The sequence below is a fragment of the Gymnoscopelus braueri genome (genome assembly GCF_963280865.1).
Source record: "Gymnoscopelus braueri genome assembly, chromosome: 7".
Taxonomy (NCBI): domain Eukaryota; kingdom Metazoa; phylum Chordata; class Actinopteri; order Myctophiformes; family Myctophidae; genus Gymnoscopelus; species Gymnoscopelus braueri.
The window spans coordinates 26,648,022-26,664,836 of NC_137608.1; the positions used below are offsets into that span (position 1 = coordinate 26,648,022).

Below are 16,815 nucleotides of genomic sequence, written 5' to 3' on the forward strand. Positions count from 1 at the left end.
ATCAGTGGTGCTCAATCTTTTTCATGTCAAGGACCCCAAAAATAATATGTATTTGGCCGTGGACCCCCATCAAAATATTTTGTTCCAGGGACCCCCAGAAGCAAAGATTTGAGTTAAAAATGTTCACTTTAAAAATATATATATATTCAAAGATTTGCACACATTTTCACGAATTTTCAAAAATAGCAGATCTACAAGCTCATAGCGCGGCACTCGGTGCCGCGCTATGAGCTTGTAAATCTGCTATTTTTGAATAGCCCAAAGTGTAAAATAATGCATTTTAGCTCAAATCTAAAAATGACAGTTCCAGGTCTTAATGGGTTAAGAGACTTTGAAAGAGACAAACCTTTGAGTGACCTCTCTTTCACTTTACTGGTCAGGTCTATTTTCTATTTACACAATTCATTTTAATTTCCCATTATATCCCACATTACTGTGGTCCAAAAGGTATGTGTTGCATTGTGGGACTGGGACCAATGACAAAGAAAGCCATAAACACATCATTATAGGGATAGACTATAGAGTTACCTCTACAGTGGCCATTTAACCTGCCAATACAGTCTGATCAATAGCATTGATCTAGAGACATTGGCCCTTATAGTGTTGAGATCTCATCACCAATTAACAAATCCATAAACATAAGAGTCTAGCTGATTGGAGAGAGGAAGAGAGCGCTAGTGTGCGTGTGTGTGCGTTTGTGTGTGTTGTACAGTAGGCTACATACTACATGGTATAGATGGAACTGAGCTCCCAGCAAATATGTCGATCAAGTACATATTCACTCATTTTAAAGGTAGGGCAAGTGATTTTCTTTGGTTAAAATAAGTGTTAAATAGCTCTATATTCTGATAGTACTCATTGCTATAGAGTGTTTGTTCAGTAAAAGGAGTCGCCATGTCTCTCCAGCTCTTTATAAAACAGAAAATGCATTTTCGTTTCAGTTTCATTTCCAATGTTATCCAATCAGGATAGAGAACTCAATCAGGATATAGATTAAACAAGTGAAATTGGAAGTGATGACACTAAGAAATGAGCAGGCAAAATTGGAACTGGAACACTATAAAACTTTCTCCTGATTGGCTGAGATTTTGACACCTACCGGAAAATGTATTTTCTGTTTATTAAAGAGCTGGAGAGACGGGGAGACTCCTGTTACTGAACAAACACTCTATAGCAATGATTACTATCAGAATATAGTGCTTTAACCTTTTAACAAAATACTTTCTGTTTTAACCAAAAAAAATCACTTACCCTACCTTTAAGTGTAAAAATAAGGATGAGGATTTTACTGTGTACTCTATACTTTAATTATTTGCATGATATTGTACAAATCCAATGTGTTTGTGATGACCACATGGACCTTAGCACAAAACAAATCCCTCCCTAAACATGACCAAAACTTTACCCTAACCAACTTATTCTAATCATAACACGCACACGCACACGCACGCACGCGCACACACACACACACACACACACACACACACACACACACACACACACACACACACACACACACACACACACACACACACACACACACACACACACACACACACACACACACACACACACACACACACACACACACACACACTATTTGTGAGGACCTCACAAATGGGGGTCAAGTCACATTTGTTTAGACGAGGGCAGCTTATGTTTTCTCTTACCAGAACAATACTGTAACTTACACTACAGAGCATGCTATGAAGGTCGCAATGGCCATCCCATTCACAAAGTGACAAGACAATGTAGAAGAAACTTATGATGGTACAAACACAGAGACTCCCACCCGCACACACAAACTTGTAAATACACTATTATGCAGACATGCAATTTCTCATGCCATATGCCCACACAAACATCCATACATAAATAGATGCAATTGTTGTCTGCATCATGTTGTCAACATGTTATAATGCATGTTCAAAAACACAGATTAGAATGTACCTTGCAGCCAGTCTCAAATAGCACAGACCAACTAGGCAACACTCTGGATACTTCACACTAAGACTGTCTGGAGGCACTCTCTAAACGGTGTTAGTCAACTGGGAAAACACTCACACACAAATGCATAGTGATAAGATATTAGAGATATGATAAAATGTAGGGAGGGAGGGAGGGAGGGGGAGAAAGAGTGAGAGAGAGAGAAAGAAAGACAGAGAGAGAGGTCCCTAGCCTCTCTATTCTGGGCATGTCATAATAGGCGAAGAATCCCCGAAAATAGCACATCTTACAAGCCTACAACGCGTCAGAAAGTGATAGATATATAATCCATAACGCGCCTTAACGTGGCGCGTTGTGGGCTATTTTCAGGGAAGAGACACATGTATGAAGTAGAGGAGGGGGAAAAGTGAGCGGACTAAGTAGAGAGCCCTGGGGGACTCTGGTCAGTGTAGCATGGATGCTGTCATGTAGCTATGTGTGCACAGCTACACATACAGTACACAAGCCACCAATGCCAATACTGGCAGTGTTAAGAACCATTCCATGCCCTTTTCCCTTGTGACTGTGATGAAAATTCTCACATCAAAAAAGAATTAGAAGGGAAAGAAGCCATTGGTGGAAGCTATAGTCCAGAAGAAATGTCTGGCATCATCTATTTCTTCCCTACTTCCCACTTCAAAGGTTGGGATATGAAGAATTTACGGCTGTGAATCTTTAACGCACTCCAGGGACTTGCTCAAATCGATGCTGCAGGCGAGACAGGGAGGAAGCTGGAATCTCAAACAAATCTGTTGGTATTCATCTTCTCCTTCTATTCTATGAAATGGACAGGCATGCTGAGTTAACTCAACTTCCTGCCTGCTTGTGCCTCGCACTCACCCCTTCGATTGCATCAACACTCTGTCTCTGTCCGCGTATTTATCCCCCCCCCCCTCTTGACAGAAAGAGTGGTGGAATGATGGGGTAAAGGATTGAGGTTGAGCACACTGTAAGTATCCAAAAATGTCAGAAATTCCACCAACTGCTTTTCTCACGAAGCAAAAAATGATATAAAGACATTGTAGTTCCTATAGTCTAGGTCTGGGAAATGGTCCACACCTAATTTTGAATTCATATAGGGACGGGTGGATGAGATACGAGTAGTAGAGCATGCACAGGTGCGCGCACACGCACACACACACACACACACACACACACACACACACACACACACACACACACACACACACACACGTTGTACTCACCAGAACAGTAACTACTCGAAGCACCACTCCTCTCATGTTATTCTCCAGTTTCCTGTCTGACAGCGTGCCGTTCAAACCGTGGACTGGATCCCATGTTGCCAGCTATAAAAGCACACACACAAACACAAAATATTTTGAATAGGTCCAGAATTATTGGGTTTTCGACCTTTCATACATTTAGGCACATTAATGCATACAAAGCAAATTTACTTTCATACTGTACAATGTACAAAAAAATATATGTATTAGCAAATACATATAAAATAGTAGCCTGGCATGGCCAGACTAATATCACTGCGTAGTGCGTAGTTATTAGTCTGGAATATCTGTGTGGAACCTGCATTTCCAAGGGGCGAATTAAAAAAAAAAAAAAAGAAAAGAAAAGCCTGCCCCATATTTGCACACTGGGCCCTGATTGGTGCCCTACAACTTCGGGGGAAGGGTAATCCAATCACAACCGAGCGGGGCCAAACCAAATGGGCTATTTTTTATTTTTGCACAGGCAGATTCGTCTGGTTTCCAGGCTAATAAAATAGATCATGAGAGACAATTTAGAGAATTAAACCTACACTTTGTACCTTTATGTCCTACCTGGTATTTGAAACCAGGTCCCCCGCACAAGTGCAGCCATTTTTTACCACTGAACTAATAGAGCATGTCTGCTTGCTCAGGGGAGAGGCTGAATTTTGACCTTCAGGCAGTACCTCTCGCCAACCAGTAGTGGTCATACGAGAAGTTGCCGGTTCACGCACCGGCCTGTGTCCCAGTGTCCCTGAAACTTAGCCCTAACTGCTGGCTTTCAGATCCAACCGTTATTGCATACAGTAGCTTTGTAGAAATAATGTATATGGTCAAAATGATATCATGCATGGACGCATGAAGCCTGTTTACAGAACATTGTATTCTTTCTGTCTTTCTTTTTTGTCATTTTGTCTGGCTTTTCTGAGCCTTTATTGATGGAGACAGTGGAGATAAGACAGGAAACAGGAAGTGCCCGGGAGCAGAAACGGGGACCGGCACCAGGCACCAGAGCCCATGCGGCACGCGCCCCCAACTACTCGCCCGCATGACTTTTATTCAAAGCTCCCTCGTCAATCTGGGGCTAGACCACTGTGTCTCTCAAATTACATCATATTTCCAATCCTATCCCCAGGACCACATTATTGAAGTCCCAAACCCTGTTTTCTGTGTCGACGAACAGCCTTCTGCTTTTAACCCATTCACTCCGGGAACGCATCTGTGTCATTTTAGATTTGAGCTATTCTTCTATAATTTTGGCTATTTTTGAAAAATCTTGAACAAAATATTTTACCAATGTTTGCTTAAAAATATATATATTCAAAGATTTGCACAAATTTTCACGATATAAAATAGCAGATCTACAAGCTCATAGCGCGTCACTCTGCTATTTTTGAACGGCCAAAGAAATCTTAAAATGACATGCGTTCCCGGATTGAATGGGTTAATAAAATATTGTTTTTAGCTTCAGAGATCAAAGTTTCCCTGAAGAGAGAGACTGTGCAATTGTTTTTTTGTTTTTTTTTGGCAAAGAGTGATTTAGCTGTCTGCTGTTCAAAGACAAACACACTCAAACACTATGTGGCACGCAAAGCAGCAGAGAGTGATTTGTTGTTCAAAAGAAAAACAAAACGCACCAGAGCAGCAGAGGGCATGCTATTGTGGATAATACCAGATATTATTTCTTTTCCAAAGCCTAACGTTACAGCATAAACATGCAATTTTCACGTTCAACTCTGACCAACTCCTACTGTGAGATCTACAAGGACTAGTGGTTCTCAACCCGTGGGCCGGGGGCCTACCGGTGGGCCGTGAGGATATTGCTAAGTGGGTCTCCCAAAATGATTGGCAATTTTTTTTTTTAGTATACTATGTTAGTTTCATTGATCCAAGCCAGAACACAATCAATTGATTGATCATTAACCCAATTCCGTCCGGGAATGCATCTGTGTCATTTTAGATGTCTTTGGCTTTTCAAAAATAGCAGCTATACAAGCTCGTAGCGCGCCACCGAGTGCCGCGCTACGAGCTTGTAGATCTGCTATTTTTGAAAAAATATTTTCAAATGTGTGCAAATCTTTGAATATATATATTTTTAAAGCGAACATTTGTAACTGAAATCTTTGCTTCTGGGGGGTCCCTGGAACAAAACATTTTCAGATGGGGGGGTCGGCAGCAAAAAACATAAAAATTGACATGAAAAAGTTTGAGAACCACTGATATTATAGCAACATAAGTATTTCAGAATTTTTTTTACGATTTAGAAAACATTTTGTAGAATCGGAACCTCAGGCCTTAATAGGTTAATAAACCGTGCATATATACACCCATGTACTATTACTCACTGTTGATAGACTGCACATATCCATTCATATATTGTATTGTATTCATTCAGATTCACTGCACATTTATATGTATTGATAGACTGTATCCGTTGTTTCAAATCTCCAGTGTTTCAGACCAACACATATACCCACTGGCATTTTTTGGGGCTATTCATCACTTTTCTGAGGAAAAATACAAGTGATATTGACAAAGTGAGAAGCTGGCAAGTCATATTTGAAAAAACTTATATTACGCTTAATAATTTGTGTTCTCATGCCCTGTAGCTGGCCACTTTTTGAGGTCAGAAGAATTTGCTGAGCACAACATTCATAAATGACAACATTCTGTTATTTATTGGACCAAAGACTATAGAAAAGTAATGTTTCATTCTTAGGGGGCCAGAAGAGAAGGTGATCAATCAGTGACAACTGTACATTACCAGGCTTTACCATTACCATGGTTTCATAGCGTTCTGACCAACAGAATCACATGGTTTTAGGTGTATTATTATGTTGTTGGTTTTTCTTTACAATGATTTTGTTATGATTGGGCATTCTTCTAGGGCTGCAAGTACTCACTGTCACCATTCTGTCTCTCACACACACACACACACACACACACACACACACACACACACACACACACACACACACACACACACACACACACACACACACACACACACACACACACACACACACACACACACACACACGTTGAGGAGTAACACTGCAGCCTTTTTCAGCCTGCAGGGGGTGATGTGGAACTAGGATCTAGGGCTACATTGTAGCTACTGTCTGTGTAAATGAAATACAGTCTGCTCCCTCTCTCTACCTCTTACACACACACACACACAATCCAAATCCTTAATGTTCTCTCCGTCACTCTAGCGTCTAGCCTATCTCTGTGTGTTTATAATGCAGTCAAAGCGCAGCGGCGTTTATAATTTTGTGTTTCTCTGAAGCCAGCTATTCCTTGGGAAGATAAACAGGCTAACCTTTATTTCTGAACACGGAGGGCTTGCTACAGTAATTGCCTTGGCTCTTTTGTTGCTTTTTCTCTTGTTTGGGGGCCTCTTTCCCGCTCTGTCTCTGCCTGAATCTAGATCAGTCAGTGCCGCAGTCACCACAGAGACGTTCCTCTCGAGTCCCTGTCAATACTGTGTAGTCCCTTGATCAGTGCACCATATCCCTTTATCTGTCATGTGTCCACACGTTCACAAAATGTGCCTCTGTGGGAAAAATGTCTGCGCTCAACCTGCAACCACCCCCTGTTATTATACTGTAGCCTATGTGTGTGCAATAGCTGCTGCGCACGCTTGTGAGCGCGCATGCTATTAATGCCGTCAAAATGATGGTTCTCCTGTACTGCAATTTCAAGCCTGAGATCATGGAGGCAGAGAATGTGAACGTGAAACTGAGATAAAATGAGACAGAGAGAGAGAACGAGAGAGCGCAAATGCAAGGAGAGCTGATAGATGAGGTGAGGGGCGATGATGAGAGGGACTCATAAAAACTGAATTTACAGCATGGCAGCAACTCTAAGTGCTTGTAAAAATCTGAGCGCATCTAATCGATAAAACATTAGTGGTGTGGCTGATGGGCAGCCGCATATTGCAGGTAGACCTGCGACACTGACCCCACACAGTAAGGAACCACGTAAAGCGTGTTATATAGAAATATACATACATGTATACAGTAGGCACGCAAGCAAGTATGAAAACACACAGAAACACAGGTGCATACATACTGTACACAACGAAGCAAACCCATGTGGAAGTAATTCTAAATACACATGGGTAAAGCAGGGCTGGACACATGACACAAAATGTACAGTCGCATGGGTGTGAAAACAGACACTCCCAACTCCCAAAGAAGCAGTAGACATGCTGGTACTGTATGTCGGGCTAAGCCAATGGGCAAACATGAAGAGCCTTATTTAGATGATCTATATGGCACAAGGTCTTAAGTGCATGTGTGTCGGGGATGTGTCCAACTCCACTTTTGCTTGTTGGAATTTTAAGGCATGTTTAGACTCTGGATTCATGGGTGTGTTTTGGGCACAAAATTAACTATTAGACCAATCAGTATCTTCTCCCATTCCCAGGCAACACCAGCAGCAGTATTTAGCTTCTGTGTTCTGAGAAAGTTGCAAGGTTCCATACATTGTCTATAATATAGACAATATAGACTCTATATGGCGAGGAGCAACCGCCGCCTTCCCCACTGCAAAGTGGAAAAGTAGAGAAAAGTTCAACTTTGCTGCTGCTGCAGTATACGGAAACCATAAGCACGTTATGATCTGCTGCCACTGCTGGTGTGAATTTGGCGTTAGAGCCAGGTGCGCTTGCACCATGACACATTGCTCTTTAAATAACAGATATGGTAAGTTGGAGAGGCGCGCAAGCGGTTTTCTGCTGAGGAAACATATCTGCTTGTTTACAAAGTGACACGGGAGCAGCAGGAAAAATGTGACGTAATAATGTCAGGAAACGGGGCAAATAAAGCTCTCCACTTACCAAAAAAATCGAGTGGGAATGAGCAGTGTGCCACGTAGGCTATACCCTCCCTGGCCCTGCTGCTGCTGACATCATTTTGGGCATGCAGAGCAGCACGCCTTCCTCCGGTAACGTCCCCTCATTTATGTCCTACATCCTACAGACAGTCTTGACTTTTAAATAATCGCATGCTCATTCTCTCTCAGTTAGGTTCTTTATTTAAACCACCTATTAGAGCATGACAGGGATGCTGCATCACAGCCCCTAAATGGATGCTGGTGACCTATTACTGTACGGTGCACAAAGAAAAATACAAAAAGAGGGTTCAAGAAAATCTTACATGCCGAGCGGTGTTCACACATATATTTTCTATCAGCAATAAATGTAGGGCAGGCTACTTGATAAAGTACTACTTTTTTCTCCGTCTCTCTCCCCTCACCAATCTCTCTGTGCAGAAATACACCCAGCAGGAAATTGATACTTCTAAACTGTTCTCTTCTTATTTATTTTTTCTCTTAATCGTCATATTCTTATCAATCGCAAAATTGACTTGTAAAATCAAGTGGTTAAAACATTTAGCTTCCATTTCTGACCACAAAAACAATTTACGCTTTTGGTACCTCCTAGCATGATAAATTGACTGAAGTCACCAGGCACTCACTTCTCGATTCAATAATATATGGATAATCTCACCGGGATCATTAATAATTTTTGAACCTCAATGTTGAGTCACTCAGCAAAATTGAATATGAGTGATTTGTTGAATTTGGATGGATTTTGATTGCAAACCATCCTATAGCTTAATCTACTATCTAATGCACTTACCTGGGAATGCCACGCTAGGGATGTGCACCGGACTTTAGAGGAGGTCAGGGCTGTTCTCGCTTTCTGTATTTTGTCACTCCACCTAAGATAGCAATAGGTCAACAACTGACCGACCACAGCTCATTTTAAAACTGGGTCACAGTCAGATGGGCAGAAATATATTTGGTACTGTACTTAAACAATGTGGGCAAGGTTGTTGTGATCAAGCTCTGAGGAAACCTTAACCATAGGAAAACTAGCACCCCTATTCAGGGATGAACATTCTGTGAAAATGTGGGGTAGAGGGGAAAAAAGGTATAGAAGGGGAAAAAGGAAGGGACCTAGTATAGACCCCTGGGGGACTCTGGTCAACGAAGTACATACTATAGGGTACACTTCAGTGTTTCATGAAGGCCTTAGCAATTGAATCAGGCTGTCTTGTTGGGGAATACCTTCCCTTTATAAAACTGCATGGTACAGACCAATGAGTTGGATTTAGTTACAAATTGCTGATTGTTTTGATGTCATGTAGTATTTTTTCGGGCACTGGAACTTTGGAACTGCCATCTCCACTCTGCCCTTGAGCAAGGTACTTATCCTCGAGTTCTATGCCATGCAGTAATGAAACCAAAAAAAGATTCCATGAAAGCTTATTTAGAAAAGCACTAAGGCCTCTAGTGCCTGTCAGACCAGCTATCAGTCATTGTCAAATCACGCTGTATCTTTGACAGAGATGCAAATTCCCTGAGGATTACTCAAACATAAGAGACCTGCAACATAAACCTAGACAACAACAACAAACATTGTAACATCAAGGCCCAGTGTGTGTCTGTTTAGTTTTAGTTTATCAAACATCAGTGGATGAGATGAGGAAGATCCATTCAATCATCATCACACCGGGCTATACAAAAGCTACATGTATCCATCAGTATCAGACTACCTGCCTTTGTTAACAACTCTGTTTGTAGTGGAAAATAGTATGCACATACATGCTGTGCATACACACGCACGCACACACACAGGCACACAGAAACTTGTCTGTCTGTCTGTCTGTCTGTCTAAAGTATCTATCTTATTTTGTATTACCACTAAGAAATAGAGAGAAGCCAGACATCATGGGGTGAGAGACTGTGTGTGTGTGTGTGTGTGTGTGTGTGTGTGTGTGTGTGTGTGTGTGTGTGTGTGTGTGTGTGTGTGTGTGTGTGTGTGTGTGTGTGTGTGTGTGTGTATGTATGTGTGAAGAGAGAGAGAGAGAGAGTGAGATAGAGAGAGAGATGAAAGGACAGGGGAAAAAAGGACAGAGCCTTGCTGCAATATTATGGCAAAATTGGATACACTATGCTGTCTGAATATCAATAATTCCACGTTTATGTTTTGACTGGCCAATAACAAGCAAGTGTGAACCCAGACCTGTGTGTGTGTGTGTGTGTGTGTGTGTGTGTGTGTGTGTGGGGGGGGGTGTGTGTGTGTGTGTGTGTGTGTGTGTGTGTGTGTGTGTGTGTGTGTGTGTGTGTGTGTGTGTGTGTCTGACAGACGGACGGACGGACGGACGGACGGACGGACGGACGGACGGACGCGTGTGTGCGTGCGTGCGTGCGTGCGAAAAGCTAAAATGGCTGCCTGGCTAGCAACGAGGCCCACTGCCTCTCCTTATCTTCACAGTACCAGATAAAGGCTCATTTCTCCATGACTCTGCAGTATACTTATGTGTGCATCAGTTGTTCTATGAGTGTCTGTGTGTGTGTATGCGTAGGCTGCTTACATCCTGCCATTAGCATCACTCACAGTTTTTGGGGACTTTCTCCCCGTTTTCTCGAGTTGTTATCACTGTATCTGTTTTACCCTCATGTCTTTTTAAAGCTGCACAATGCAATGTTTTTACGAAGAAAAAAAAATATGTAGAGAGATTGCAATCTCACAACGTTAGCCCGACACCGCCGATAAAGATTATGCACATTTACCACAATGAGTACCAGTACAACCAGTGGCGCAAGTAGTAAAGTATTGTATCATACCTGTTATTTCTTAATGCCACTTGGGGCCGCCAACAGACGTGAAGTGTGAAAACTTTCCGTGCAGCTTTAATAGACATACTTGAAATTTTCTGCAGGTACAGTATATGGCACATTGCATCTTTAATCAGATAAGGGGGAGTACACACCTAAATGTACACACACACACACGCGCACACACACACGCACGCACGCGCGCACACATTTTTTCAGAAAACTGTTGCCTGTCGCACAATAATGTGTGTGAGTTGGTGAGAAACTAGATAATTACCAGCCTAGATGAGATGAGAATTTAATTCCCAAAAGGTTACAATGTAGGTGGTAGTAAAAGCATAACAGTGCTGTGCACTGCTGGGTTAGGTGAAGCCAAACCAAAGCCACATCGATGGCCAAAATGCAAAACCTCCTATGTGCAAATTTCATGATTTTCGGATTTCACTGTGGATGAGGACTTTAGGCTATGCTGCACATGCTCAGTCTGTCTGCAAGATAGTCCCACCCCTCATTTTGTCAGAAAAAGTCATTTGACTAAAACCTCCTATCTTGTTCAGTGCCAATTAGTGCCAAAATGTTGAAGCGCAAAACCTCTTATATGCACCAGAACTATTTGAGCAGCAGACAGAGCTGAAACTTGGGAATTCTATGTTATGTAGACAGTCTAAATGTCTTTCAGTTTGTAGTCATCTATTATTTTCAAAATAAAAAAGTGTCTTACTAGTTAAGTATTTGTTAGTAACTTAATTGCATTGCCTTGTTGATTGCTAATGATTAGTGTCAGGTGGTGACACTTTTATCACACCAAGAGTGTGAGTTGATAAAAAAAAATAATGGTAATACTTGATACAGTACTGTAGAATGTCTTGATCTCAAAATGAGCATAAAAAAAGCATTATTTAACAAAAATAATGTTTGTTTGTAAGCCTAACTATTTCTAGGTAAAAACCTCCTATGTGCATCTATGTAGATAGGAGGTCATTTTTAGGTATAGATAGGAGGTTTTGGCATTGAACATTTTGAACTTGTGGTTAGAGGTTGTCATTGCTGCTTAAATGTGAACGTCCATGTCGTTTTTATTAATTGCAGATCAAAATCACACGTGAACACCGTGGCAGCCAACAACCCTGTGAAAATATTGTGTTGTGTCGGTTGGGGGGTATGAGGCTATGGGGGTGGGATGGGGTTTGGAGTTTGGGAGGTGTGGGTGGTGGTTGGGGGGGTATGGGGTGGGGGGTGCATGAGGGTTTGGGTGGGTGGAGTTTGGGGGTTGTGGTGTGCTGGTTGGGGGCATGGGGACCGGGGGTTCTGGGAGTGGGGGTAATGGGTTGGGTGGGATTTGGGGGTATGAGGGTATGGGGTGGGATGGGGTTTTGAGTTATGGGGGTTGTGAGGTGTGGGCTGGCAGTTGGGGGGGGGGTTTTGGGAGTGGGGGAGTATTGCAGGTGGTGGAGCTGGGGGGTAGAGGGTATGGGGTGGGATGGGGTTTTGAGTTAGGGAGGTGGAGATGTGTGGGCTGGCAGTTGGGGGGGGGTTGTGGGAGTGGGGGAGTATTGCAGGTGGTGGAGTTGGGGGGGTAGAGGGTATGGGGGGATTATGTTGAGGGGGGCATAGGCCAGTTTGGCCGGATCATACAGGATAGGGTCTTTGTGATGCGAAAGTGTGGTCTAGCCAACACCAACTCAGGACTCCTGAAGTGGGATGGGGTTTTGAGTTAGGGAGGTGGAGAGGTGTGGGCTGGCAGTTGGGGGTGGGGGGTTGTGGGAGTGGGGGAGTATTGCAGTAGGTGGAGTTGGGGGGTATAGGGTATGGGGGTGATTATGTTGAGGGGGGCATTGGCCATTTAGGCCGGATCACACAGGATAGGGTCTTTGCGATGCGAGAGTGTGGTCTAGCCAACACCAACTCGGGACCCCTGAAGTGGGATGGGGTTTTGAGTTATGGAGGTGGAGAGGTGTGGGCTGGCAGTTGAGGGGGGGGGGGTTGTGGGAGTGGGGGAGTATTGCAGGTGGTGGAGTTGGGGGTAGAGGGTATGGGGGGGATTATGTTGAGGGGGGCATGGGTCAGTTAGGCCGGATCATATAGAATAGGGTCTTTGCGATGCGATGTGTGAGTGTGGTCTAGCCAAGACTCCTGAATCGCTGCCCTCCACACTCTCCTATCTAGCATCAGGGTCTTGAGCTCTATAGTGTTGTTGGCTAAGCTGTTACGCCGAAGTGCATCTACTTAGGTGGTGCACTTCTTGTCTCTCCTGGCTTTGCCCTGGGTTGGCTCTCATAGTGTTAGTTTGCTTGCCACTAGTTATGGGTCCCTGACGCAGTGCCCTGCCTCATCCTTCTCTCTCTGACTTTGTCTGTGACCCATGGTAGGTTCCTGTAGAGGACCACATTTCTGATGTGGTCCGTCCATGTGACTCCTAGTGCCATTCATAGCATTCTTGTGTAGACTCCATCCAAGGCCCTTTCCTGTTGTGCTGTGACGGTCCATGTCTCAGCCCCATACAGCAGTACTGACTCCACTGTAGCTATACGAAAAGCCGCCTCTTGAGGTCTTCTCCCATGTCTGATTTCCACATTCTCCTCATCCCATGCAAGGCATTCCAGTCAAGTGCTCCCCGGACCTTCAGGTCCTGTTCCATTGAAGCAGTCCAGGCCCAGGTTATTAGAAGTCCTGGACTGCCTCGAGTAGCTTGTCTCCATCATCTGAACCATCTTCTCAGGAACTCCATAGGCCCGGAGAATGTTCATCAGATTCCCCCGGTGGATGGTGCCAAAAGCCTTTTGGAAGTCATGAAGGTGATCACCACTGAAAGATTCCGCTCCTTACTCCTTCCAGTATCCTCCTCAGCACCAGTATTTGACCGAGTTTCTCATAACAGGGTCTAAGATGGGTCTAAGACGGTTGAGGATCTTCCTGTTAGCCGTCTTGGCAACTTGCGAGCTCAGGCTAATGCCTTGGTGAGTTCGCCTGACTTTGGTACTGGATCGATGATCATTTTGCTCCACAGCTTCGGCAGCTTGCTAGACGTGTGTGCTTGATAAAATCCAACACCACCTCGTCTATGGGCACATACATCAGAACCTCTGCTGTCACTCCATCTTCCCCGCAGCTCTTGCCTCACTTGATAGTAGCCTTGGCCCTCTGGTACTCATCCATGGTGAACCGTCTGGTTTGGGAAGGTCATGGAAGACAGGAGCATCGGATCATCCTCTTCTTCGGTTGAAGGAGGATTTCCTAGCAGTGTTTTGAAGTGCTGGTACCATGTTTCAACTCGTTCCTCTGCGCTTTCTCCCCAGATCTTGGAAGTCTGAGAAGAGCTTCTGCCAGAAATGTCATTGATGAGCTTCCAGCTCTTGCCATGTTTCTGGTTAACATGCACTCTTTAATGTCCCTGATCTTTTGGGTCAGCTCCCGTTGTTCCAGTTGTATACACTTGATATAGCTCCTCCTTCCTTCGCTTATATTCCTCCCTCAGACCCTCTCCTTTTTGGTCAGAGACAAAGTCCCTGTGTGCTGCTCTCATCTCCTCCCTGGCTGTGGTGATTCTAGGGTCAAGGCATCCGTCTTTCCTCCTTGCTTATAGGCTCTTTAAGACATTCAATGATCTTACATACTATTCCACTATCCAAACCGGACACAAGATTGGTGATCCAGTTGTATGAGTTAGGGGAGTTGGAGGGCATGAGGGTTTGGGTGGGTGGGGTTTGGGGGGTGTGTTGTGCTGGTTAGGGGGAAAGGGGGTTGTGGGAGTGGGGCGGTATTTCAGGTGGTGGAGTTGAGGGTATAGGGGGGGATTATGTCGAGGGGTGCCTGGACCAGTTGTTTTGTAGTCCACCTAATTGTTGTTGTTTTTGGAAAAAAGCGTACACAGTCTACTAACCATTTTATCCATTGAAAATGCGCTAGCGTATACCCACGACCACGCGCATCTCGTGCAGGGAATGATTATTGTATACCTCAGAAAACAAACCTAGCCCACACCACTGATGCAACTGTTTGCAGCTGTAAATGTATGTATTTACAGCCTGTACTATTTATCATTATTTAGTTATGCAATCACTTAACATCACAGTGCAAAAGCTCCTATCTGCAGAATTATCCAGGAAAAGTGGGGAAAAACCTCCTATCTGCATTTGCAATATGAGATCAGTGTAATTAACATATAATATTGTAATATAATCCAGAAATCCAGAAACGGTGAATTTTGTGATGGGTGTCATAAAAAAATAGCATTGTGCAAAAAAGATACAACATTTTGTAGTTTTCTTTTTCATTTTCCCAACAATGTAAATTTTTCAGATAGGAGGTTTTGCGTTTTGGCCATCGACATGCACAGTAACCATGACAAATATGCACACGCGCCGATATGCACAGCGCACGCACGCACGCACACACACACACACACACACACACACACACACACACACACACACACACACACACACACACACACACACACACACACACACACACACACACACACACACACACACACACACACACACACACACACACACACACACACACACACACAGCTGTGACAACTGAAGCTAAACCTAAGCAACACAGACCACTGAGCTCTGGCAAGCTGTCCCGCTACGTTTTGCTATGCTAAGCTAGCGCAGCTAGCCCTAGACACAGGGGGCTTCTCCTTAGCTTCCACACTAGTATCACAGACCTCACTCGCCTGATCTAAATCCAAAAGAGTTGAACCATCATCACAAGAAAAAGGTCTGGCAAAAAAACATTATCATCATCAGTTTTTGAATTAAATATTAAATCATAACCCAAAAAGGTGCATCCAGCCACCTACTAAAGAGTAGGGTCAAGACTTTATTCCACCAGTGTTTCCCAGACAATTAGACCCCATGAAGTCTAGCTTCTCTCTATTTCTCAGTGGTAATACAAAATATGACGCATGTTAGACAGACAGACAGACAGACAGACAGACAGACAGACAGACAGACAGACACATAGATAGATAGATAGATAGATACAAAGATAGATAGAATCCCCCCAAAATCAATGTATGATTTCAATGTGAAAAAAAATAAAAAACACCCACCCTTCCACCCAACACAGTTTGTCATAATTTAGCACTGTCATTGGCCATTTGAATGCGTAGCTTGGCGATCAACTAATTTCCTGTAACACTGCTGGGCGGTATCGTTAGCAAACCATTAGCTCACACTACGCAGGAATTTTGCATTAAGGCAGGCTGTCACCTGCCTTAATTTAGTTGAGTTTCAGCAAAGCGCTCTCACTAACAAAGCTCTGTGCAGTGCAGGTATGGAGCCTGTCACCAAGATTTTTGCTGTCACAAGTGGAGAGGCAAAATGGACAAGTAAAAGGTACTCCTCTCTTCAGGCAAAGAATATCCTACCACCTGTAAGGTGCAAAGCATCAATGGGCTTCCCCATTTTTCAACTTCAGAATCCCAGATAAATGTAATGCTCCTAGGCAGGTGTGTCACTGACAAGGTTATGCTATTAATATTATGTGCACTTTTTCATTTAACATTTAGCATGTGGTTGGTGGTGGGGGTAATTGTGTGCTGTAGTCTGTCATGTTTAATTATTTATGATCATTTTTGAAAGAAAGATTGTACATTGGATGTTACTGTATATTCAAGATTCCTCCTCCGTTAACACTGCATCTATTTCTTCTCCTGTCACATCCATAATGCAAAGAAACCTTTTAGCTGCTTCAACAATGACTCTTGCCTGATTTTCTCTTATGGTCTATCACAGTTTTACAAAAATGTACTATAACTATAAACTTGTCCATATTACAGTATTCCAACTTAGTCCATCTCAGTGTCAATGTCTCTCATCTCATCTTTGGACTTTTCTTCAATCCTCCTAGCACATTGACTATCTTCTCTACTGTCTTTGCTTCAACTTCAGGAGGCATCTCATAGAGACCACTTCCTGAGCTCTATCACCTTCTCCTTCACATTAGGCTCCTTCACACC

General features: G+C 43.4%; 1 protein-coding gene across 1 annotated transcript in view; it reads right to left on the reverse strand.

Moving 5' to 3' along the window:
* grid2 (glutamate receptor, ionotropic, delta 2) overlaps positions 1–16,815 on the reverse strand; it is a gene marked incomplete at both ends in the record, with an annotated part of 751,979 nt that overhangs the window by 163,656 nt on the left and 571,508 nt on the right. The window contains one exon of the mRNA XM_080434189.1: positions 3,192–3,293. Within this exon, the coding sequence (XP_080290315.1) occupies positions 3,192–3,293 (102 nt within the window). The remainder of the gene's footprint in view (positions 1–3,191; positions 3,294–16,815) is intronic.